This window comes from Gossypium hirsutum, chromosome D04 (genome assembly GCF_007990345.1).
Source record: "Gossypium hirsutum isolate 1008001.06 chromosome D04, Gossypium_hirsutum_v2.1, whole genome shotgun sequence".
NCBI lineage: Eukaryota > Viridiplantae > Streptophyta > Magnoliopsida > Malvales > Malvaceae > Gossypium > Gossypium hirsutum.
In genome coordinates this window covers 25,452,491-25,476,809 of record NC_053440.1, presented here as the reverse complement: position 1 = coordinate 25,476,809, position 24,319 = coordinate 25,452,491, and the positions used below count along the sequence as shown (strand labels likewise).

The window sequence follows — 24,319 nt, the reverse complement described above, 5'->3', positions numbered from 1 at the left end:
GCAATCGCTGAAATATCTTATCTGTATTCTAACACATGCATCCAATCAATCGATAAATCATAAAAATTAATCATAATAAACTTTTCTATCTCGGATTCATGGTTTCACAACCACTGTCTGTTTTGGCCCTATTACAAGACGTTACACAAACGGTGTCATTTTAATACTGGATTGATAATTGTTATTATAAGCAAACTCAGCTAACGGTAGATATTTTTTCCAGTTACCCTCAAACTTGAGTATACAACATCGTAGCATGTTTTCCAGAATTTGTATTATTCTTTTTGATTACTCGTCTATATGAGGATTGAACGCTGTACTGAAATTGAGTTTAGTGCCCAAAGCCTCGTGAACTTTTCCCCAAAATCTCGATGTAAACCTCGGATCATGATAAAAAATAATAGATGTTGAAACTCCAGGTAATCTTACAATCTCTGACACATATAATTCCACTAGCCTCACAAGTGAGTAATTTGTTCTGACTAGAATAAAGTGGGCCGACTTAGTCAATTTGTCAACAATCACCCATATCAAATCTTTCTTTTTTAGAGTTACAGGTAATCCAGATACGAAATCCATCGTGACTCGCTCTCATTTCCACTCAAGAATCATAACAAATTGTAATATCCTGACGGCACCGAATACTCTGCCTTTACTTACTGACAAATCAAATATTTAGCTACGAACTCACAAATCTCACGTTTCATACCTGACCACTAGTACATCTATTTCAAATTACAATACATCTTTATGCTACCTAGATGAATAGAATATGTACTACTATGAGCCTTTGATAGAATATCGCGTTTCAAATTTAAATTATTCGGAACACAAATTCTATTGCGATAATGCAATGTACCATTATCACCAATAACTGTATTCAGTAGTGAAATTATCCTGAACCAAGTTTCGTTTCATTATCAACTTCGGATCGTCATTTTACAACTCTCGAATTCGTACAGAACCATTGGCATTCAGATTTGAATGAGCGTTCAACGCTTGAAGTGCAAACAATGATGACTTTCGACTGAGTGCATCCGTAATTACATTAGCCTTTCCCGGATGATAATTAATAACCAAATCATAATCTTTTAGTAGCTCTAACGAACATCGTTGTCTCAGATTTAGCTCCTTCAGGGTCATTAAATATTTTAAGCTTTTGTGATTAGTATACACATGACATTTCTCACCCTATAAATAATGCCTACATATCTTCAAAGCGAAGACAATCGCGGGTACCTAGATATCGTGAGTAGGATAATTTCTTTCATGCGGCTTTAACTGTCAAGAAGCATAAGCTACTACTTTCCCTGACTGCATTAACACACAACCTAAACCATTGAGAGATGCATCACTGTAAACAACATATGCCATCCCAGATTCAGGCTGAGTTAATACTGGAGCTTCTGTTAACATGTTTTTGAGTTGATCAAAACTCTTTTGACATTTAGAAGACCAAACAAATTTGAGGTTTTTCTGTAGTAACCTGGTCATAGGTGAAGCAATGATTGAGAAGTTTTCAACAAATCGTCGATAGTATCCGGCTAATCCTATGAAACTTCAAACTTCAGAAACATTCTTTAGGATTTTCCAATTAACAATCGCAGCTACTTTATCCGTATCAACCTTGATTCCATCAACAGATATAACAAGTTCCAGAAAATCAACTTCTCGTAGCCAGAATTCACATTTACTAAATTTCACATATAGTTGTTTTTCATGCAAATTTTGCATCACTGCTCTTAAATGTTTGACATGTTATGACTTGTTCAGTGAACCAATCAATATGTCATCAATGAATGCCACAACAAATTGATCTAAGTACGACTGAAATACCCGATTCAGCTAGTCCATAAATGCCGCAAGAGCATTAGTTAAACCAAGTGGCATCACCAAAAATTTATAGAGACCATATCTAGTTCTGAATGAAGTTTTCAGTACATCTTACTCTTTAACTCGAATAAATCATTAATAGGAGGTAAGGAGTATTTATTCTTAATGGTGGCTTTATTTAGTTGTCGATAATCTATAGATAATATCATTGACCCATCTTTTTTCTTCACAAACAAAACTGGAGCACTGCAAGGTGACATGCTCAGTCAAATAAATCTGTGATCTAACAACTCTTGCAATTGTACTTTTAGTTCTTTCAATTCTGTAAGTGCCATCCTGTATGGTGTTATTAAAATTGGAGCTGTTCTAGGAATAAGTTTGATCATAAATTCTACTACTCAAGTCGGCGGCAACCCAAATAGTTCTTCAGGAAAAACATTAGCATATTATTTTACTATCGACACTTGTTCCATTTTTTATTCAGCCACTTTCGATTCAAGAACGTAAGCTAAATAAGCTTCACATCCCTTTTTAATAAATTTTAGAGTTGACAGTGCTGAAACTACATTTGTAATACAATCGACCCCATCTGCCCTAACATAAATAAATTTACCATTCAGACCCTTCAAACTAACTTATTTCCTTTGGCAACTCACTATTGCATCATGCTCAGACAACCAATCCATTCCTAGAATGAGATCAAAATCATCAAAAGGTAACAACATCAAACTAGTGGGAAAATCGTAACCCTTAAATTTTAGTGGATACGATTTACATATCTGATTAACTAAAACACACTGACCCAAAAGATTCGTTGCTTTGACAGTATAATCAGTGAACTCAACAGGCAAATTCTTTTTATCTACTAATGCAGTTCATATATACAAGTGAGTTGATCCAGGAACAATTAATGCATATACATGAATATTAAAGAGAGAAGAAGTACCCGCAATAACGTCTGGGGTAGTAGCTTGCTCACGAGCTCTGATTGCATAAGCTCTAGCTGGTGTTCTCACTTCAAATCATTCATTCATCTCACTATACTTCTCTTATACCAAAAGTAGTATTTCTAGCATTTCCAGATTGCTTACCTCTATGTGAGGTTGCTTCAGGTTTGTTTGTTTGATTACAAAAAACATTCTGCCTTTTTAGATAATCACGAAGGAAATGATCAGTAGATCCACAATGGAAAGAAGCTCCTAACTTTGGTCAACACTCACCAAAATGCCTTTTGTTGCAATCATCACAAACATGAATGGTTCTCTTAACATTCTTTACTCTTCCAACACTAGCCGTTGGATAATTAATAAACTTAAAATTATTTTGCCTCGATTTATCTCTGCTAGTGAACTCTTAAGGGGTAGCCGATTAACTTGTCTCAGTTATAAATTTCTTCGATGGTGACGTTTGAGCAGGCATGAAAGACCCTCTTTTGTTAAAGTCTCAAAATTTATAATCTGACTGTCATTTACTTTTGCAAATTTCTTCAATTTTTTAGGCTCGTTTCGAAAGTTCTACAAATTCCGGTAACTTTAATGTTGCCACAGACATACGAATATCATCATTCAACCCATCTCCAAATCTAATACACATTTCTTCTTCATTTGACACTATATTAGGGGCATATTTGCTTAAATGTACAAATTCCCGTTCATACTCAACTACAGGCCGATTCCCCTATTTTAATTCAAGAAATTATTTGTTTCTCTTATCAATAAACAAATGACTTACATACTTCTTCTTGAATTCCATCTAAAAGAAGTACCAATTAATTCGATCATTTGATGTCATCGTGGTCAAAGTGTGTAACAACCCCTTTTTAGTGAAATCAAAACAATGGTTTTGGGACCACAAATCTGATGTCAAAATAATTATTTTATTAATATTTTAATGTCTACAGCATGTTAGTAGGGTCGTATAAAAAATTTTGTTAAAAAATTTTATCGTTAGCATACTTAATTTAACAAAAAGGACTAAATTACATAAGGTTCAAATTTGAGTTCTATAAGTGAAAAGTGTCAAATTGTAATGAAATTGGAATATGAGTGGCCTTGAATGGTAATTAGACCATTAATATAATTAGTGGACAAAGATGGACATCTTTTTAATGGTTCATTTGGTAAATTAATAAAATATCATAAAATAAAATAAGTAAAAGAAAGATATCATCTTTCTTTCTTTCTTCTTCAATCAAAATTAGCACCTAAAGAAGCCATTAAAGACCTTTCAGGTTTGGCCATAGTCTTTATATGCATGTAAGTGCATTTTTATTCCATTTTTAATGATTTTTATGTTTTTGGAGTCGTAGCTTAATCTAGCTAGCCTGGGGACTAATTTGAATTTTTTTTTAAATGTTTAAAGTTTTACCATGAATGTATATATATTATTTATGATTTTTGATGGAATAAAATAAATGGTTGTTGTTAGTTAAACAACTTATGTAAAGGGAATTTTGATGAATTTTTCAATTAGGGATTAAATTGAAAAATAGAAAAAATATTCATGGTGAATTTGTGAAAAAAAGAAATGTAGGGCTTGCTAAGGACCTAAATTAAATTAGGTTGTAGTGGGTTGGCACCAAATTGCATGAAATTTCATTTTATAAGGTTATGGACTAAATTGTCATGAATTCAAAATTATAGGGGCAAAATCATAGTTTTGCCAAAATATAATATTTGGATTGAATTGAATAGAATGAAGTTTGAATGAGTTAAATTTGATTATTTAGATCAAGAAAAGTAACTTACGTATTTAGATTGGGGAAAGGAAAGAGTGTTGGATTAGTCGATCATATTTCTTCATTTGTGATTGAGGAAATTTTGTATATTTATTTAGCATTTTAATATTCTTAATTTAAATATTATTATGTTGTATTACGATCTACGGCTCTACAGAAATATCCAACAAAATTTTGCTGACTTTCAGATTCTTTTTGAACATGTCATTAGAAGCTATCGTGTTTCGGGTGCTAGTCTTGAACGTCCTACCGGCGGCTGAGTTTTCGGCATGTGTTGTAGTTACTTGGAAGCTTGTGTGAGCAACACCTTGTAGCTACGTTTTGACCAACAACTTGTGTGAACAGACCCACTTAAGGCTCAAGAGAGAGCATTCATTGAGAAAAGAGAAAGAAATGGTTTCGACCAAATGTTAGCACACAGTGTGTGAGATTCCCACATATCCAATATTATTCTAAAGGTTCAACGAGTATACAAAGGGAAAGAACGACAGATATTTCGACAAGTAATGTTATGAAAACATGAGAAATGTATGAGTTGATGATTAAAATATGCCATGTTCATGAAAACATGAATGCCTATATGTTATGTTCATAAAAGCTATTATGTTATGTAATGAGTTTGCTAAGTTATGTGGTTATCACTAACTTGAATAGTTATTATTGCTTAGGCTTGTGCCAAGCTATGTTGGATTAATTCAAACTTACATTTAAGCTTATATATTGAAATGGTAAGCATTGTGTATGATTTACGAACTTACTAAGCATTGAATGCCTACTTTGTGTTTTTTTTATGTCTTTAGATAATTGAAAGCTCGTTCGGGTTTGAAACTTGTCAGAGATCCATCACACTAACCCTCAGCTATTTTAGTAGATTTTAGTGTTTCAAAGTTTTGGTTATAATGACATGTATAGGTGTTTTGTTTGATATTTTAGCCATTTGTTTTTGGCTTGTGTTTAGGGCATTTTGGATGGTGAAATGATGTTAATTTTTTGCATGTATATATTTTGCCTTAAAATGGTTGATATCATAGTGTATGATGCTTGAATGATTGAAGATGGAATGGTAGTTATATATGTATGTGATAAATGATTTTTTGATATGTTTGAATATGGTGAATTGGCATAATTTCTATAAATGACAAGTACGATTATTGGTGCTAGATGTTAAATGGCATAACTGGCACCTTTTTGTGTGAATTTGATAGGTAAACAAAATGATATCATTTGGCATAAGCTTAGTTATAAGCTAGTTGAACCTTTGGCCAAATTGTGCATATGATTTTATATATTTAATGGTTGTAATTGAGATGCCTTTTGGGCATATTGGTTGTATGTATTTGTACCTTATTTGAATAGCTTACTATGGCATGATTTGGTGCACTTTGGGGTACTTGATTATATGTGGATAATTGTTTATAGGTGAATGTATGTTTGGGAGAGAAAAATGGCTTGGAAATGGCCTATTTTTCGTCCACATGGCTAGAGACACGAGCGTGTGTGTCAGTCATGTGTGACACATGGCCATGTGTCCCCTGTAACTTTCTAAGGGTTGCAAGTCAGACTGTTACACGGCCTGGTAGATGGGCATGTGAGGCCATTTCAAAGGGTACACTGCCTAGCACACGGGCGTGTGGCTTGGTCGTGTGACCTAAGTCAGTGAGTTACACGGGCATGAACACGGGCTAGGACACAGTCGTGTGTCTCTACTTTGAATGTCCACATGACTTAAGACACGGCCGTGTGAGTCATACGGCTATAGGACCTCTACAATTTGAAATTTTGTATATTTTTCAAAAAATCCTACATGTTTACGATTTAGTCCCAACTCAATTCTATTATGTTTTTAAGGCCTCGAGGGCTCGTATAAGGGAAAATGTGCTTAAGTTTGAAAATTTTTGCCATGTTTTATGTTATGTTTCGTATATGTTAAATAAATGTTCGTTGGATGATGTTAACTTCTGGTAATACTCCGTAGCCCAAATCCAGTGACATATATGGGCTATGGGTGTTACATTTATTGGTATCAAAGCTACAATTTAGCCGATTCTTGGACTGAACATAGCATGTGTGAGTCTAGAAATACATGTCATTGTATAACCTATGATAGTGTGAAATCTCCTGACTCATTTTTAAATAAGTTTTCATATAGTAATAAATTCCAACCGAGCTGACTCTGATGTAATAGAAAGTAACGTGCAAGCCTCTATCCACGAAGCAGTGTCGAGTGGTTCAAGGATCGTATCTGAGGGCTGAGAAGGAGAGGCAAAGTAAGCCTTCCTCCCGATGATGAGTGAGTGGTTCACTTATTTTGTTCAAATGAATCTGGCTGCTCAACGACCTCCATCCCCACTTGTTCCGTAACCAGTCCCCTTTGTTCCTCAAGGTTTGGAACCTTTACGCCTTAATAAGCCTTTTGTTGATAAAATTAGCAAATATGGGGGCGTAGAATTTAGGGCTACAGTTGAAGACGATCTCGAGTGAGCAAAATTCTTATTAGAGAACACAATCAGAGTCTTTGATGAGTTATCTTGTTCACCGACCGAGTGTGTTAAATGTGTCATATCTCTATTGAAAGATTTAGCCTACCAATGGTGGAATACATTGGTTTCTATTGTGCGGAGAGAACGTAGACTGGAAATTTTTCCAAACTGAGTCCAGAAAGACATATATAAGTTAGAGCTTTCCTGATCAGAAACGTAAAGAATTCCTTGAACTTAAACAGTGTCGTATGTTAATATCTGAACATGAAAGAGAATTCATCAGGTTGAGTAACTATGCCCGAGAATGTATTCCAACTAAGGTTGTTATGTGTAAACGGTTCGAAGACGGGTTAAATAAAGATATAAAGCTTTTAGTCAGAATTCTCGAGTTGAAAAAATTCATTATTTTAGTTGATAGAGCATATAAAGCCAAGGCGCTTAAGAAAGAGAAAACGAAAGCTGATTTTGAAGCTAGAGACTCAAGAAAGAGACCAATTGAGGAGTCGTATCATCATCGTCGAAGAGATCGAGAGAACATCATAATTGTTCGACTACTTTAGTGGGATATCCTAGCAGGGATCGAGGCAAACAACATGCGAGTTCTAAAGCTCAAGCTACGTCAGTAGTGAGTGTTGGCAGTGTTAAAGCCAACAAGGCTGATTGTCAGTGATATGGATGATGACACTTTGGTGAGCATCGGATGAAGGATATAGCTTGTTTCAGATGTGGCTCACAAGAACACTTTATTCGGGATTTCTTGAGTTAACTGAAAAAGAAAAGATTCAGACTGTTCGATCGAGTAATACAACTACAAGAGGGAGACCGCCGAGGAACCCTAGAAATATGGATAATAGTCGTAGTGGAACTAAGGACTCTATTGTGAGGTCCAAGACACGAGCACCAGCTAGAGCCTATATGATCTGTGCGCAAGAGGAAGCTTATGCTCTAGATATTATTACTGTTACTTTTTTATCTTTGACACTAATGTTACTGCTTTGATTGATCTGGGATCAACTCGTTCGTATGTATGCACGAATCTAGTGTCAAGTAAGAGTTTACATGTTGATTCCACTGAATTCATGGTTAAAGTATCGAAACCCCTAGGTCAATATGTGTTAGTTGATAAAGTCTGCAAGAATTGTCCTTTAATAATTTGGGGTTATAACTTTTCGACCAATTTGATGCTATTGCCATTTGATGAGTTTGATGTGATTCTGGGTATGGATTGGCAGACTTTGCATGACGCTATTGTGAATTGTAGAAAAAAGCTTATTGTATTAAAATGTCAGAATGGTGAAAAAATTCAGATTGAATCGGTTAGTTTGAACGTGTTGCCTATGGTTATTTTGGCTTTGTCAGCATAGAAACGTGTGAGAAAAGGTTGCGACGCTTACCTTGCTTATGTATTGGATTCTAAAGTATATGAGTTGAAACTTGAATCAGTGCCTGTGGTTTGTGAGTATTCGAATGTGTTTCCGAAGGAGTTACCTGTATTACCGCCGATCAGAGAGGTTGAGTTTGCTATTGAATTAATACCAGGAACATCACCGATATCGATAGCACCGTATAGAATGACTCCTACTGAGTTGAAAGATTTGAAAGTACAACTGCAAGAGTTGACATATAGAGGTTTTGCTCGACCTAGTTTCTCACCTTGGGGTTCATCGGTTCTATTCGTTAACAAAAAAGACAGATCAATAAGATTCTGTATCGATTACCGTTAGGTCAACAAAGTTACGATAAAAAATAAGTATTTATTGCCACGAATTAATGATTTATTTGATCAGCTGAAAGGTGCAACGGTATTCTCGAAGATTGATCTGCGTTCTGGTTATTATCAGCTGTGAGTTAAAGATTCGGATGTGTCGAAAACTGCATTCAGAACCAGGTATGGGCACTGTGAATTTCTTGTGATGCCATTTTTTTAACTAATGCACCTATTTAGATTTAATGAATAGAATTTTTAGATTGTATTTAGATTGTTTTGTTGTAGTTTTAATCGATGATATTTTGATTTACTCACGAGATGAGTCTGAGCATGTCGAGCATTTGAGAATTGTGTTGCAGACCCTTCTGGAAAAGCATTTGTTCGCCAAATTTAGTAAATGTGAATTTTGGATTCAGGAAGTCAACTTTTTGGGACATATCGTATCAACCAAAGGCATTAGACTTGATTTGAGGAAAATTTCAGCAGATGTTGACTGGAAACCTTCATGAAATGTTTCCAAAGTTAGAAGTTTTCTGGGATTAGCTGGTTATTACCGAAGATTTGTTAAGGGATTCTCTATGATTGCTACACCGATGACGAGACTTCTATAAAAAGATGTGAAGTTCGAGTGGTTTGAGAGATGCCAACAAAATTTTAATCAGTTGAAAGCACTGGTGACCGAGGCACCAATTCTAGTTTAGCATGAATCGGGTAAAGAATTTGTAATTTTCAGTGATGCATTTATAAATGGTTTAGGCTATGTTTTGATGTAAGAGGGCAAAGTGATAGCTTATGCTTCGAGACAGTTAAAGTCGCACAAAAGAAATTATTCAACATATGATTTAGAACTGACAGCTATTATATTCGCGTTAAAGATTTGGCGACACCATTTATACGACGAAAAATGTCATATTTTCACAGAGCACAAAAGCTTGAAGTATTTAATGTCGTAGAAAGATTTGAATCTAAGACAGCATAGATGACTCGAGCTATTGAAAGACTATGATTTGATTATTGATTATCATCCGGGTAAAGCGAATGTAGTTGCAAGTAAAGCCCATAGTGGTAGCTTGTCCGTTCATCCAAGTAGCACTCAAATGTAAAGTGATTTGAAACAGATGTACTGGTGGGAAGGTATGAAGCGTGAGATTTTATATTTTGTATCTAGATGTTTAGTATGTCAGCAAGTTAAAGCTAAACATCGATACCTTTTGGTTTGTTACAGCCAGTGATGATACTGGAATAGAAATGGGAGCGTGTTATAATGGACTTTGTATTGGGTTTACCTCTATCTCCGAGGAAGAAAGATGCCATTTGGGTTGTGGTTGATCGTCTTACGAAGTCTACACATTTTTTTCTAATACGTACAAATTATTCTCTTGAGAGATTAGCTGAGCTTTATGTTTCTAAGATTGTTAGGTTACATGGGGTGCTAGTTTATATTATTTCGGATAGAGGTCCACAATTTACATTGCGATTTTAGAGCAAACTACAGGAAGCTCTAGGTACGCGGTTGCATTTTAGTACTGCATTACATCCATAGACCGATGGTCAGTCCGAGTGAGTAATTCAGATACTTGAGAATATGCTTCGCTGTTGTGTGTTAGAATTCGAAGAAAATTGGGAGAAATATTTTTAGTTGGTTGAATTCGCGTACAATAACAATTATCAATCGAATACAAAGATGGCAACGTATGAAGCTTTGTATTGTCGTAAATGCCGAACTCATTTCTATTGGTCTGAGCTCAGTGAGAAAAAGATTCACAAGGTTGATTTGATTCAAGGGATTAAAGAAAAAGTGAAAGTAATCTGTGGAAGTTTGAGAGCAGCTTCAGAGTGACAGAAATCATATGCAGATTAGAAACGTAAAGGCATTTAATTTCAAATCGACGATAGAGGATTCCTGAAACTGTCACCCTGGAAGAAAATTCTTCGTTTTGGTCACAAAGGAAAGCTAAGTTCACGATTTATTGGGTCGTATGAGATCATTGAAAGAATCGAACCAGTAGCATATTGACTAGCTTTGGGATCAGAGTTAGAAAATATTCATAACATGTTTCACGTATCTATGTTACGACAGTACCGAACAGACCCCTCACATGTCATATCTGTTAGAACGCCAGCACCTTTACGACGCAGCGAAAAATAAAACATCCGACGATCCTAACCATGGATCCATGTGTGAGGAATGAATCGAGGTGAAATAAAGGTTTCGAAAATACGAAATATTTATTCTAAGTAGACAGCGACGCCTCGGCAATGAGTAATCTGATCTACTCTCGAACCAAGCCACAATCTATCGTGACTCCGGCCTCTACGTAATCCACCCAGTTGACAATGAATGGAAGGAATCCCCAAAACTGTTTTTCGAGAAGACTTTGCTTTGATGGCTGCTAGACCCCCAAACAAATAAAAACGATATTTTTATATCTATTTCTAGGGTTTCTAGAAATTAAATAAATATAACAATGTTTTTGAACCGAAAATTATAATTACATTAATTATAATAATGATTTCGGTAAACTATATATTTATTACAATTTATATACGAACCGAATTCATGTTCTCATTATGCGTACAACAACCTTGTACATATAATGTATTCGATATTTGATTACCCAATTAAATTAATTCTATAATTAATTTAATTCAAGCGACAACCAAACACAATACCAACTATGTTTTATTTCGTTCATTTCGACTATAGGGTGTGACCCTGTAGGTTCTTGTAACGTTAGCAGTAATACGAGAACAATTCCAATGTTACAAACAATGAGTGGCACCTAGCAATGCATCATTGCTACCTAAGTCACAAGAAATCATGATTCGACATAACCTTTTTATGATTAACCTTTCATGTAATAATCCCCAAGCCTTTTATCTCTAGATTGGACACAAGTCATGAAATAGTCACACTTGCATAGTCCATTCCATTTTCCTTGATATCATAAGTAGACTATGATATACAAATAAGTATGACATCCCATATCAACTTATTTGAGCATGACCATGCATTTCTAGACTTACTCAATCAAGTGGCCTAAGATATTGCTCCCATTATGTAGGAGTGACTTATCCTATATCGATCAACCATATTCCTCTACACAGATCGTGGTATATCCAACATTAGCCTTTATAGAACAATCAGTTATGGTGTACGTTTGACTGTATCAAAATATACAACTCACGATGTTGGGATTATGATGATCTCAAGTCTGAGGATCATATACATATTAATCACTATGAGTAATGTTGTGACAATTACATAATAATCCAAGAAACAAACTCATAACGGGTCAGTCCAATATGTTGTTCTCTAAAGCACATATTCATGTGTCAATTTTGACATTCCATATCAATGACAACTCTTTATCATCAATCAACTACATGTTAATCTTAATGCATTATTATTGTCCTAGACAACAATAATACTTAGTCAAGGACCTTTTAAGAATAATCATATTATTCTGAGGACATTATTATAAAACAATTTATTTATACACACAGAAAAGAAATGACAATAATAATGGTAACTCCTTATATTAATAAACATGATAAATCAAGTATGTTATTACAACCATCTCATGATTGATCTTTGGGCATACTCTAACAATATCACCAACCGATGTCGAGATTCAACCAGATATGTCATATAGCGAAGAACCAATTAGGATTTTAACCTGAGAGGTTAAAGAATTGAGAAATAAGGGCATAACTTTAGTAAAGGTTCTTTGGCAACATCACAGTATAAAAGAAGCCACCTGGAAACTCGAGGAAGCTATGAGAAAACAATATCCGAACCTCTTTTGTGGTAAGATTTTTGGGACAAAGATGGACATCTTCTAAATGGTTTTAAAGTGTCAAATTTCTTTGAAATTGGGATATGAGTGGCCTTAAATGGTAATTAGACCATTAATATAATTAGTGGATAAAGATGGACATCTTTTAAATGGTTTTAAAGGTTATTACTCAAGGTTAATTTGGTAAATTAATAAAATATCATAAAATAAAATAAGTAAAAGAAAGATATCATCTTTCTTTCGTTATTCTTCAACCGAAATTAGCACCTAAGGAAGCCATTAAAGACCTTCCAAGGTTCGTCCATAGTCATTCTATGCATGTAAGTGCATTTTTGCTTTGTTTTTTAATGATTTTTATGTTTTTGAAGTCGTTGTAGCTTAATCTAGCTAGCCCGGGGACTAATTTGCAAAACTGTTAAACGCTTAGGGTTTTGCCGTGAATGTATGTTGTTTATGATGTTTGATGGAAGAAAATAAATTGTTTTTGTTAGTTAAATAACTTATGTAAGGGGAATTTGATACGAACTCGACTACGGATCCCATTGAAGCCAATCAAGACTCCATCAAGTTGCCTAGTGGACCGATTACTCAAGCCCGTGCCAAACAATTCAAAGATGCTATTTTGACTATGGTGGAGCAAGTTTGGAAGGAAGATAAAGTGCTAGATGGTTTAGCTAGAAATACTTATAATTTACGCAAGGCTGAGTCTAATTCAACTAGCTAGTTTGGCTAGCAATTTCTTAGACATTTTAATTACATAGTTTTAATTTAATTATGCTTTAATTCGTATGGGTTAATTATTTGTCTAATTATTTATGTGTCTTTAATCAATTTTAAATATGCAGCATATTAATGTTTTGTCAAACCGAAGTGGTCAACCAGATCCTTTCTATGTTACTTCGAGTGATTACACGAAAAAACTTAAAGACGTGGGAAGAATGTTTACTGCGTGTGGAGTTTGCATATAACTGTTCTATACATTCTACTACAAAATATTCTCCTTTTGAAATAGTCTATGGTTTTAATCCATTAACACCACTTGACCTAATGCATTTGTCCTCTAATCAACTTGTGAATGTAGATGGAAAGCGTAAGGCTGAATTCGTAAAACAAATACATCAAAAGGTGAGGGACAATATCAAAAAGAAGATCGAGGAGTAAATGTAAAAGGCTAACAAAGGTTGAAGGCGCATTTTCTTTGAATCGGGGTATTGGGTTTGGGTTCATATGCGTAAAGAGAGTTTCCCCGCGTAAAGGCAGTCTAAACTCTTTCCGAGAGGGGATGGTCCATTTCAAGTCCTTGAAAGAATAAATTAAAACTCTTACAAATTAGACTAGCTCAAAAATTTCAATTCCTGATCTTCTTATTGAATTTGAAATCCGTTTTTAGCCACACTCATCGAAAATAAATTTCTTTCAAGCCTACCCTTACCCATAACCTTTTTCCTTTATTTAGCCCCTTGAAGCCAACCTATGAGTTGCTACTAGGTCTAAGGTAGCCTTCAAGAACTTCGAGAGGTGGATTCGAGCGGTAAAAGGCACGAGTGAAAAAAATACATCAAGAGGTAAAAGCCAATATACGAGTGGAGCGTTCGTCACTTTTTTTTTTTTTGTGCGTGAAATTGGTGAGGCTTGTAGTGAGGCCTTTTATCAACTATGTCTAGAAGCCCGGAACACCATAATGCTAGTGGAGGTGCATCCAATTCCGTCGGAGGTAGAGGCATGCAACCGAGATAGAATATTCCTGTAGGTTGAGTTTTTGACTTGCAAGTTCAAGCAATTATATGAGAAATCTCTTGTTTGTTCCAACCTCAATTCAATTCCATCCAAGAGCTAATGGACCAAATGGAGGAATAAAGTCAGCGAGCAAACACCCCTCCTATTCTGAGAAGAGAAAGAGAACGACCTTGGTAACATGCTAACGATCTCTATGAGCCAAGTGATGTGGAAAGTGATCAAGCTTCTCGTCAAAGTGAAAGGAGAAGAGGCCAACGAGTACAAGGTTCGAGGGATCTAGAGTGCATTGATGATGACTTGAAAAACATCAAAATGGTGATACCTGCCATCCAAGGACGATCGGACCCTGAAGCTTACCTTGAGTGGGAAAAGAAGGTTGACTTGGTGTTTGAATGCTATAATTACTCTGAGAGCAAAAAGGTAAAGCTTGCTCCAATCAATTCTTTGATTACGCCATATTTTGGTGGGATTAGCTAACTCTAAGTCAAAGACAAAACGGCGAATGTCCGATGTCAACATTGCCATAAATGAAGGCAATAATGCGCAAATGATTTATTCCAGCCTACTGCCATCGTGAGCTTTACCAAAAGCTTCAAAGTCTAACTCAAGGAAATCAAAGCGTCGATGACTATTACAAAGAGATGGAAGTGGCAATGATTAGAGCCGATGTGGAGGAGGATCATGAGGCTACAATGGCATAATTTCTTGTCGGCCTCAATCGCAACATAGGTAACATTGTGGAGCTATACCATTAAGTTGAGGTTATCGATATGGTCCACGTGGCCATTAAAGTCGAGATGTAGCTTAAACAAAAAGGTATGTCCCGTTCCTTCCCTAACACTTTTTCAACCATAAAGTGGGGGCAAGGAACCAGCAAACAAAACACCCCGAATCGAGCCTAAGAAGTGAGTGGAATCGTGAAGCTTAATAAGCCTAGTGGTGAAACCAACAAAGGCAAGATGGAAGCCATTCCGAATAGGTCTCGAGACATAAAGTGTTTTAAATTCCTTAGACGGAGACATATCGTGAGCCAATGCCCAAACTGGAGTGCAATGTATATGCGCGAAGATGGCGAGATTGAGTCCGAAGACGAATGTGAGGACAAGACCATTAAGTCATCCAATGACGAGGAGGAACTTGAACAAGCCGAAAATGGAGAGTTTCTTATTGTAAAACGAAGCTTAAGCATTCAAGGTGTGGAAAACAAGCAACAAAGGGAAAACATCTTCCATTCGCGTTGCCAAGTGCAAGGGAAGATTTGTTGTATCATTATAGATAGGGGAAGTTGTACAAATGTGGCCAACAGACTGATGGTGGAGAAACTCGGCTTGGCCACCACCAAACATCCACACCCATATAAACTTCAATGGCTTAACGATGGTGGAGAGTTGAAGGTAACTAAATAGGTGCTCATTACTTTTTCGATTGGAAAGTATCAAGATGAAGTGCTATGTGATGTTGTGCCAATGCACGCCGGACACCTTCTTCTTAGATGACCTTGGCAGTTCGATCGGAGGGTTATCCATGACGGATACACCAACCAATACACCTTCAAGCACATGGGCAGATTGGTGACTTTAGCTCCGTTAACACCGAAGCAAGTATATGATGCTCAAGTCAAGATGAGAGCATCTATTGAAAAATTGAAAGAAAATGTGCAAGTAAAGAAAAATGAAAAAGAAAAGAGCTCAGAAAAAAAAGAAAGAAAAAAGAGAGGTAAAAACAAGTGAGAAAAAAGAAAATGTGAAACAAAAAGAAAAAGAGAAAAAAAGAGATGATGAAATCGAGAAAAAGAATTTCTTTGTGAAGGAAAGAGATGTCCGAAAATCCATGTTATTGAAGCAACCTTTGTTTGTACTCATGTACAGAGAAAGCTTACTTGGCACTAATTAATTCAATAACAATCTTCTTTCTCCTGTGTTGTCTTTGTTGCAGGAATTTCAAGGCGTGTTTCCGGAAGAAATCCCAAGTGGACTGCCACCCATTCACAGAATTGAACACTAAATAAACTTTGTGCTGGGAGCTTCCATTCCAAATCGTCCTGTCTATCGGAGTAATCTCGAGGAGACGAAGGAACTCCAAAAGCAAGTAAACGAGCTACTTGAAAAAGGCTATGTGCGTGAAAGCCTTAGCCCTTCTGCCATACCAGTTCTTTTGGTTCTAAACAAAGATGTTGATGCGATCTCGGCTTCGTAGATTGTTCTGAGTCGAATGAGTGCCTGTTCGTTAATCAAAGAAGTATCATTCGATTTAGGAGTTTAGTCAAGAATAGGCTAAGTATGGGTTAAGGTAATCAAAGATAGGCTCGGAATAGTGAGAGTGGGTTTGTTTTAGGTTCGGTTAACAAGGAATGAAATCGAGATTTGGTTTGCGGAAGGAATGGTATGAATGTGACTTAAGGGTCAAGAGTGAACCAACACTAGAAACGAGTGTTGACCCGAAACATATAGACCTAAAGGTGTTTTCGGAATGGTAATTTAGGACCTTGACCCGTTACTTAGATAAGTACGAACCAAAGGTATAAGTGCCTGAACGCCACACTCGGTTAAAGAGTGGTAAGTTCAAAAGAGACTCGGAAAGATGCCACTAGAAGCTAGATAAGTCGTTTGGGTCTCGGACGAAATTTGAGAGAAAGTTCTCTCACAAAATCAGCAGCAATTCATTAGAAAAATGCCAAAATTCCCTCATACATGTTTTGAACTCAATATTTATAGCCAAGAAAGGGCAAGCCGAATGGACAAAAAAAACTTGGCTGAAAAGTCAACTTTTAATTCACTTAATTAGGTTGTAAGTTCTTGAAAATTCCAGGTTGTTTCCTGGTGCATTTGGGGAGGCCAAAAATCAACTTCTAGATGCCTTGAAAATCAGTTGGAACCATTGGAGGCCTTGGGAGCTAAATAGTGCATGTAGGTTCAGCCTAGGGATTGAAACTTGGCTTTAATTATGGCTCCTTGATTAGCTGAACAGCTTAGACTCCATTAAAGTCAGCTTGGGTTCTCCAATAGTTTCTAGGCGTGAACAATGGAACATTTCAGCTGGTGGGGCCTTCAAAGATGCATTAGTGAGCTGAATGATCAGCTTGGAAAACTGCAACAGCAGCCCCAAGTGTCCTTTGCTATTCACGAATGGTTGCTTGGAGAAAACAACCAGCAGTGACGCGATCCCGACTGCATCATGTTTCGATACCACTCGACGCCATCGAGAATGGTCAAAATACGAGGGCCCCAAGTGTAAGATGAAGCTTAAACTTCAGCTCAATGAGCTCAATCTTAGTTTTCCCAGCTTGTTATTAGGTCGACCCATCTAATGGAGCTCAATTCGGCTTAATGTTAGCTCTTTGAGCTTGTTTTCAATTTATTTAATTGTATGCATTTAAGTTGCTGGAATAAATTTATTGAGTTAGTTAATTAGTTAAATTTCAGCTCAAATAATTTAATTTTAATTTTAATGTGTATAAATTCTGGACATTTTTTTAATTAAGCTTAAATGTGTTCTAGTTAGTGCATAATTTTAATCTGTCAAGTTTAGGACAAAATTATCATTTGTTGATAATTAATTTGTCCAGCTGAATGAGCTATTCAAGTTGTTTTAGCTGCAGCCTTATTTAAGCTGTCCTTGTTCCAGCCGAAGTTATGATGTTTAAAACTAACTAATTGTTCAATTTAATTTGTACATGTACTTGTATGGGGACGGCATGGACATTTGTAGCCCTTGCATGCATTTGCCGATTCATTGAAGATGGCTGCTGGATATGCATGCATTTGCACATTCATTGAACTCATTTAATGAGCAGCATGTATTCGATCATACATGAACCTTGGAACTGCACTTCTAATTTTTTTTAGCTGATCATTTATCTCTTCAAGGCAGCAACTTAAGATGTTCACATTGGTGGCTGATCAATTTCGTCCCTTCACACTTGGAGGCTATTGGAGTTTATCAATTCATACTATTTGGGCTGTTCATGCTCCAAAACTCCCATTAAAATGTTGCTGTACATTCAGCTTCTCAAGACAGGATTGAAGGAGCTCATTTAAACACTTGGCCAAATTTAGACATGGCCAATCAACTCCCAACTCTTCCAAATACATTCAGCTGACTCTCCTTCATCTAGAAGCCATCCAACGGTGTTCTAAAGAGCTGAATATAGACCTGGAATTTATTTGGTTTTATTCTGGAATTTTTCAGCTTATTAAAAGTTGAAATCAGCTGTCCATTTAGTTGCTCAAGTGTCCATTTAGCTAGCCTAGGAATTTAGCTATAAATAGTTTGTTTTGTAAATATTTTAATGGTTAGACAACATACCTGGACATTTTATGAATTTTAATTCATTTGTGAGTTTATTCAACTCTCTAAATTCATTTGAGACTCAAGTAGACTTATCTAGCTTGCTAGTGGCATCTGTCTTGTTTCTTTGAACTTATCACTCAATCCCGAGTGTAGAGTTCAACCCCGATAGCTTTGGTTCCTATCTCTTAACAAATAGTGGGTCAAGGCCATTTCTATCAACTATCCATCACCTTAATTGTTAATAAGTCTCGGATCAATAATCACTAATAGTATTGGTTCATTCTTGACCCTAAGTTTACCTATCCATTCCTGCTATCTTCATTGCCTTACTTGTTACTTTCCTTAGCTGAGCCATCACCTATCCTATCCCTAAACACTTCTTAGCTGAACCATCACCTATCCTACTCTCAAGACACTTTGCAAACCTTCGTTAAGTCTACAATCAGCCGAACAAGTTCAAACTCCAAGCAAGAACGATACTTCTTTGTTTAAATGATCGGGCACATCAACAACTCGACTCACATCACCGAGCCAGTTCGTATCAAGCAGCCACCTCTTAAATGTCGTCCCATGTCCATGTACATATTAAATTCGGCAGCAGCCACCTCTTTAATGCCGTCCCATGTCCATGTACCTACACCCAATTAAATCAGCCATTAATTCATTTTTAAGACAAAATAAAATTGGACAACAAGACATATTAAATTCAACAGCCACACTAGGACATAATTAAAACATGTTATGAACTAAGACAACTTAATTACCTACATATTAAATTCGGCTGAACAAGGACAAATTAAATTCATGTCCTAGACTAGGACAAATTAATATGTACTAATTAAAACATATTAAAACCATGTATTAAAAAAATAAAACATATTTAATATAAAATTAATAGGCTCAAATTAATTCATGTTCATGCTGAAACTAAATTAACTAACTTATTTAAATAATTAAATTAAGTCTTGCAAGCTAAATCGCATAAACAATAAAAGTAAAGACGAGTTCGATTGAGCTGAAACAAGCTCATGGAGCTGAATTCGAGTTTAATTCAGCTTGCAAAAGGTTGCAAGAAGAACTCATGGATCTGGTCTGATCCTCCTTGAAGTGTCCAGCCAAGGTCTCGCCCCAAACTTACTCCACTAAGGCCGAAATGGCCTCTTTGAATTATTTGGCCCGAGCTCGTGTGATTGGGCCTTGGGGAAGTGTCTCGGGGTCCTTGCTCGAGCTTGATGCACTCCGGGGCACAGTCGCATCATTCCCCCCTCTTCAAAATGACTTGTCCTCAAGTCGGGATCTGCATCAAATGGAGATAGATCAGAAACGTTGAAACTCGCACTAATATTGTAATCACCAGGCAAGTCAAGTTTGTAAGAGTTCTCATTTATGTGCTCCAAGACATGGAAAGGCCTGTTCCCTCGAGGTAGTAGTTTGGATCTCCGCTGAGTCGAAAATTTCTCTTTTCGCATATGAATCCAAACCTAGTCACCGGGTTCGAAAACAACTCTCTTCCGACTGTTGTTTGCCTTTTGTACATAAATCTTGGTTTTTGTCTTGATGTTGGCTCGCACCTTCTCGTGCAAATTCTTCACAAATTCAGCCTTCTTCCTAGCATTTACATGAACAAGTTGATCGTTAGGTAGAGGCAATAAATCTAATGGTGTCAAAGGATTGAACCCGTAAACAATTTCAAAAGGGGAATATTTAGTCATCGAGTGCATGAATCGGTTGTAGGCAAACCCTGTATGCAGTAAGCATTCCTATCATGACTTTAGGTTCTTTCGGATGACCACTTGAAGTAATGTTGATAGGACGCAATTGACCACCTCAGTTCGGCCGTTTGGGGATGACAAGTGGTCGAAAACAAAAGCTTAGTCCCTAGCTTTCCCCACAATGATCACCAGAAGTGACTTAAAAACTTCGCATCGTGACCCGAAACGATCGTTCTTGGTATTCCATGCAAGCAAAAGATCTCTCTAAAGAATAGATTGGAAACATGAACAACATCGTCAGTTTTTGTGCAAGCTATAAAATGTGAAATTTTAGAAAAACGATCAACAACAACAAAGATTGAATCATTCCCCATTTTATTCATAGGAAACCAAAAGATGAAGTCTGGGAATCGAAAGCGGCGTGTACAGTCCATGTGGCTTGATCATAGACTTGGCCTCTTACACGTCACATACCGTCTGTAGACTCGTTTGACATCCCACTTCATTTTTGGCCAATAGAAATGCTCTTGGAGCATAGCCAATGTTTTCCTCATGCCAAAGTTGCCCATGAGGCCTCCACTATGTGCGTCGTTTACGAACAAGTCCCAAGTGGAACCTTGCAGGATACACAATTTTCCTTCCTTAAAAATGAAGCCTTCGTGCCTATAAAACCTGTCAATAGCTACATTATCATAGGCAGAATAGATTTCACCAAAGTCATTGTCAGTAGCTTACAAGTCTTTCAGAAATACAAACCAAGTAACTTGGAATCTAGGTATGACAGGAGCGTATACCTTCTCGAAAGTGCATCGACCACTATGTTTTCTTTACAATTTTTATACTTGATGACATAAGGAAATGACTCTAGGTACTCTACCCATTTGGCATGCCTTTTATTCTACTTGTGCTGGCCTTTGATGTGCTTTAGCGCCTCGTGATTGGGGTGAATCACGAACTCCTCCAGGCACAAGTAGTGCTGCCACGTCTCAAGAGCTCGAATGCGAGCATACATTTCCTTATTGTAGACAGGGTAGTTCAGCATGGCTCTATTCAATTTTTTGCTAAAATAAGCAATTGGTCTTCTGTCTTGAGTTAGCATAGCCCCGATTCCTACACCTGATGCATCACACTCAATTTCAAACGTTTTAGAAAAATCAGGCAAGGCAAGTAACGGAGCTTTAGTAAGATAGTCTCTAATAATAGTAAAAGCCTTTTCTTGCTCTTCGCCCTAATGAAAGGCAGAGTTTTTCTTAATTATGCTAGTTAATGGTGCGGCCAAGGTGCTAAAATTAGGCACGAAGCGCCGATAGAAGCTTGCCAAGCCATGGAAGCTTCTCACTTGGCTAATGCTTGTCGATCTCGATCAATCTTGGATTGCCTTAATCTTTTCTTGGTCCATCTCGAGTCCCTCCGAGCTGACCGCAAAACCTAGAAAAACTACTTTATCAGAACAAAACGTACACTTTTAATGATTAGCATATAAAGTCTACTTTCGGAGAACCTCCAAAACAGACCTCAGGTGCGTTACATGTTTTTCCAAATACTTGCTATAGATTAATATATCGTCAAAGTAAATGACACAAAACTTTCCGATAAATGATCACAACACATAGTTCATAAGTCTCATGAACGTACTAGGAGCGTTGGTTAGGCCAAACGGCATGACCAACCATTCATACAAACCGTGTTTTGTTTTGAACATAGTTTTCCATTTGTCGCCCTCTCGCATACGAATCTGGTGGTACCCACTTTTGGGGTCAATTTTTGAAACTAGTTTGGCACCACTTAATTCATCGAACATGTCATCAAGCCACAGTATCGAATGTCGATACTTGACAGTAATTTTGTTTATAGCGCAGTAATCAACACACATGCGCCAAGTCTCATCCTTCTTTGGCACTAACAACAATGGAACGACGCAAGGGCTAAGGCTCTCACGGATATAACCTTTCACCATAAGTTCATTCATTTGGCGTTGAAGTTCCTTGGTCTCTTCAGGATTAGTCCGGTATGCTGGTCGATTTGGGATTACGGCTCCGAGCATAAAGTCAATTTGGTGCTCGATCCCACCAAGAGGTGGCCGCCCACTTGGCACGTCATCCAGAAATACATCTTTGAAATCCTGTAAAAGAGACACAAAAGAAGAAGGGATATTTTCGGATAAATCATTAGTGTTAAGTAAATTTTCCTTGTACATGAGCACAAGGATCAGCTGCCTAAACAAAACTACCTTTCTAACTTCACTACTTTTTGCAAACACACTTATATTTTCATATTCTTTTTCTCTTTCAACTATATCTTTTCTCTCGTTCTTTTCACTCTCTTTTTTTACTTTTCCTTTCTTTTTCTCAATTTTTTTTCCTTTCGAACTCTCATTTTTTTCTTTTTCCCTCATTTGTTCTATAGAATTTTTTAGTCTCACTTTGTCCTCATAGACTTGTTTTGGTGTTAATGGTGCAAACTTCACAGTTTTGCCTAAATGCTTGAAAGTATACCTATTGGTATACCTGTCATGGATGATTCACCTATCGAACTGCCAAGGACGTCTAAGTAAGAGATGCCATTCGCGCATTGGCACTACGTCGCACAGCACTTCATCCGAGTATTTTCCAATGGAGAATGTCCCAAGCACTTGTTTGGTCACCTTTAGCTCACCGCCGTCGTTGAGCCATTAGAGTTTGTGAGGATTGGGGTACTTGGATGTCGGTAGCCCCAATTTGTCCACCATGAGGGTACTCGCCACGTTAGTGCAGCTCCCGCCATCGATGATCACACAACAGACTTTTCCTTGCACTTGACACCGAGTGTAGAAAATATTTTCTCGTTGTTGTTCATTTTCCACACCTTGGAGACTTAAACTCCTTTTGACAACGAGGAGTTCACCGACTACCACATGTTCCAACTCCTCTTCTTCGTCGGTAGTGGCTTCATGTTCGTTTTCTTCATCTTCCTTCGATTCTATTTTGCCATCCACACGTACATCCATGTTGCTTCGATTCAGACATTGGTCGGCGATATGCCCCCTCCCGAGGCACACGACATTTACTTGTCACTTTATTACTTGTTGCAATTGTGTACACTTGCAAATTTTCGTTGTTCCACTTGCAACCCTCAAACGGATTGCCAAATTGATGTTGTCAACCAAATCCTTTCTACGTTGCTTCGAGCGATTATATGGAAAAACTTAAAGACGTGGGAAGAATTTTTACCACACGTGGAGTTTGCATATAACCGTTCTATACATTTTGGTACAAAATATTCTCCTTTTGAAATAGTCTATGGTTTTAATCCTTTAACGCCAATTAAACTAATGCCTTTGTTCTCTAATCAACTTTGAAATGTAGATGGAAAGTGTAAGGCTGAATTCGTAAAACAACTACATCCAAGGGTGAGGGACAATATCGAAAAGAAGACCGAAGAGTACGTGCAAAGGGCAAACAAAGGTCGAAGGCACATTGTTTTTGAACTGGGGGACTGGGTTTGGGTTCAAATGTGTAAAGAGAGGTTCCCCGCATAAAAGCGTCTAAACTCTTTCCGAGAGGGGCTGGTCCATTTCAAGTCCTTGAAAGAATAAATGAAAACTCTTACAAATTGTACTTACCAGGTGAGTACAATATCAACGTGAGTTTTAACGTATTTGATTTATCTCCTTTTGATGCAGGTGACGATTTGAGGACAAAGCGTTTTTAAGAGGGGGGACGATACGAACTTGCCTACCGATCCCATTGAAACCAATCAAGACTCCATCAAGTTGCCTAGTGGACTGATTACTCGAGCCCGTACCAAACAATTCGAAGATGCTATTTCGGCTATGGTGGAGCGAGTTTGGAAGGAAGATAAAGTGCTGGATGGTTTAGCTAGAAACACTTATAATTTACTCGAGGTTGAGTCTAATTCAGCTAGCTAGTTTGGCTAGCAATTTCATAGAAATTTTAATTACTTAGTTTTAATTTAATTATGCTTTAATTCTTACAGCTTAATTATTTCTCTAAATATTTTATGTGTCTTTAATTGATTTTAAA

General features: G+C 37.0%; 1 protein-coding gene across 1 annotated transcript; it reads right to left on the bottom strand.

Annotated features, from left to right (window-relative positions):
- Positions 1 to 20,066: 20,066 nt before the first annotated feature.
- Positions 20,067 to 23,283, bottom strand: LOC107947812 (uncharacterized). Its single transcript, XM_016882331.1, has 6 exons — positions 22,994 to 23,283; positions 22,720 to 22,804; positions 21,981 to 22,419; positions 21,200 to 21,413; positions 20,772 to 20,969; positions 20,067 to 20,193 (listed from the first exon to the last, which is right to left on the bottom strand). The coding sequence occupies exons 1-6, from the start codon at positions 23,281 to 23,283 to the stop codon at positions 20,067 to 20,069; spliced, it is 1,353 nt and encodes a 450-aa protein (XP_016737820.1).
- Positions 23,284 to 24,319: the final 1,036 nt, after the last annotated feature.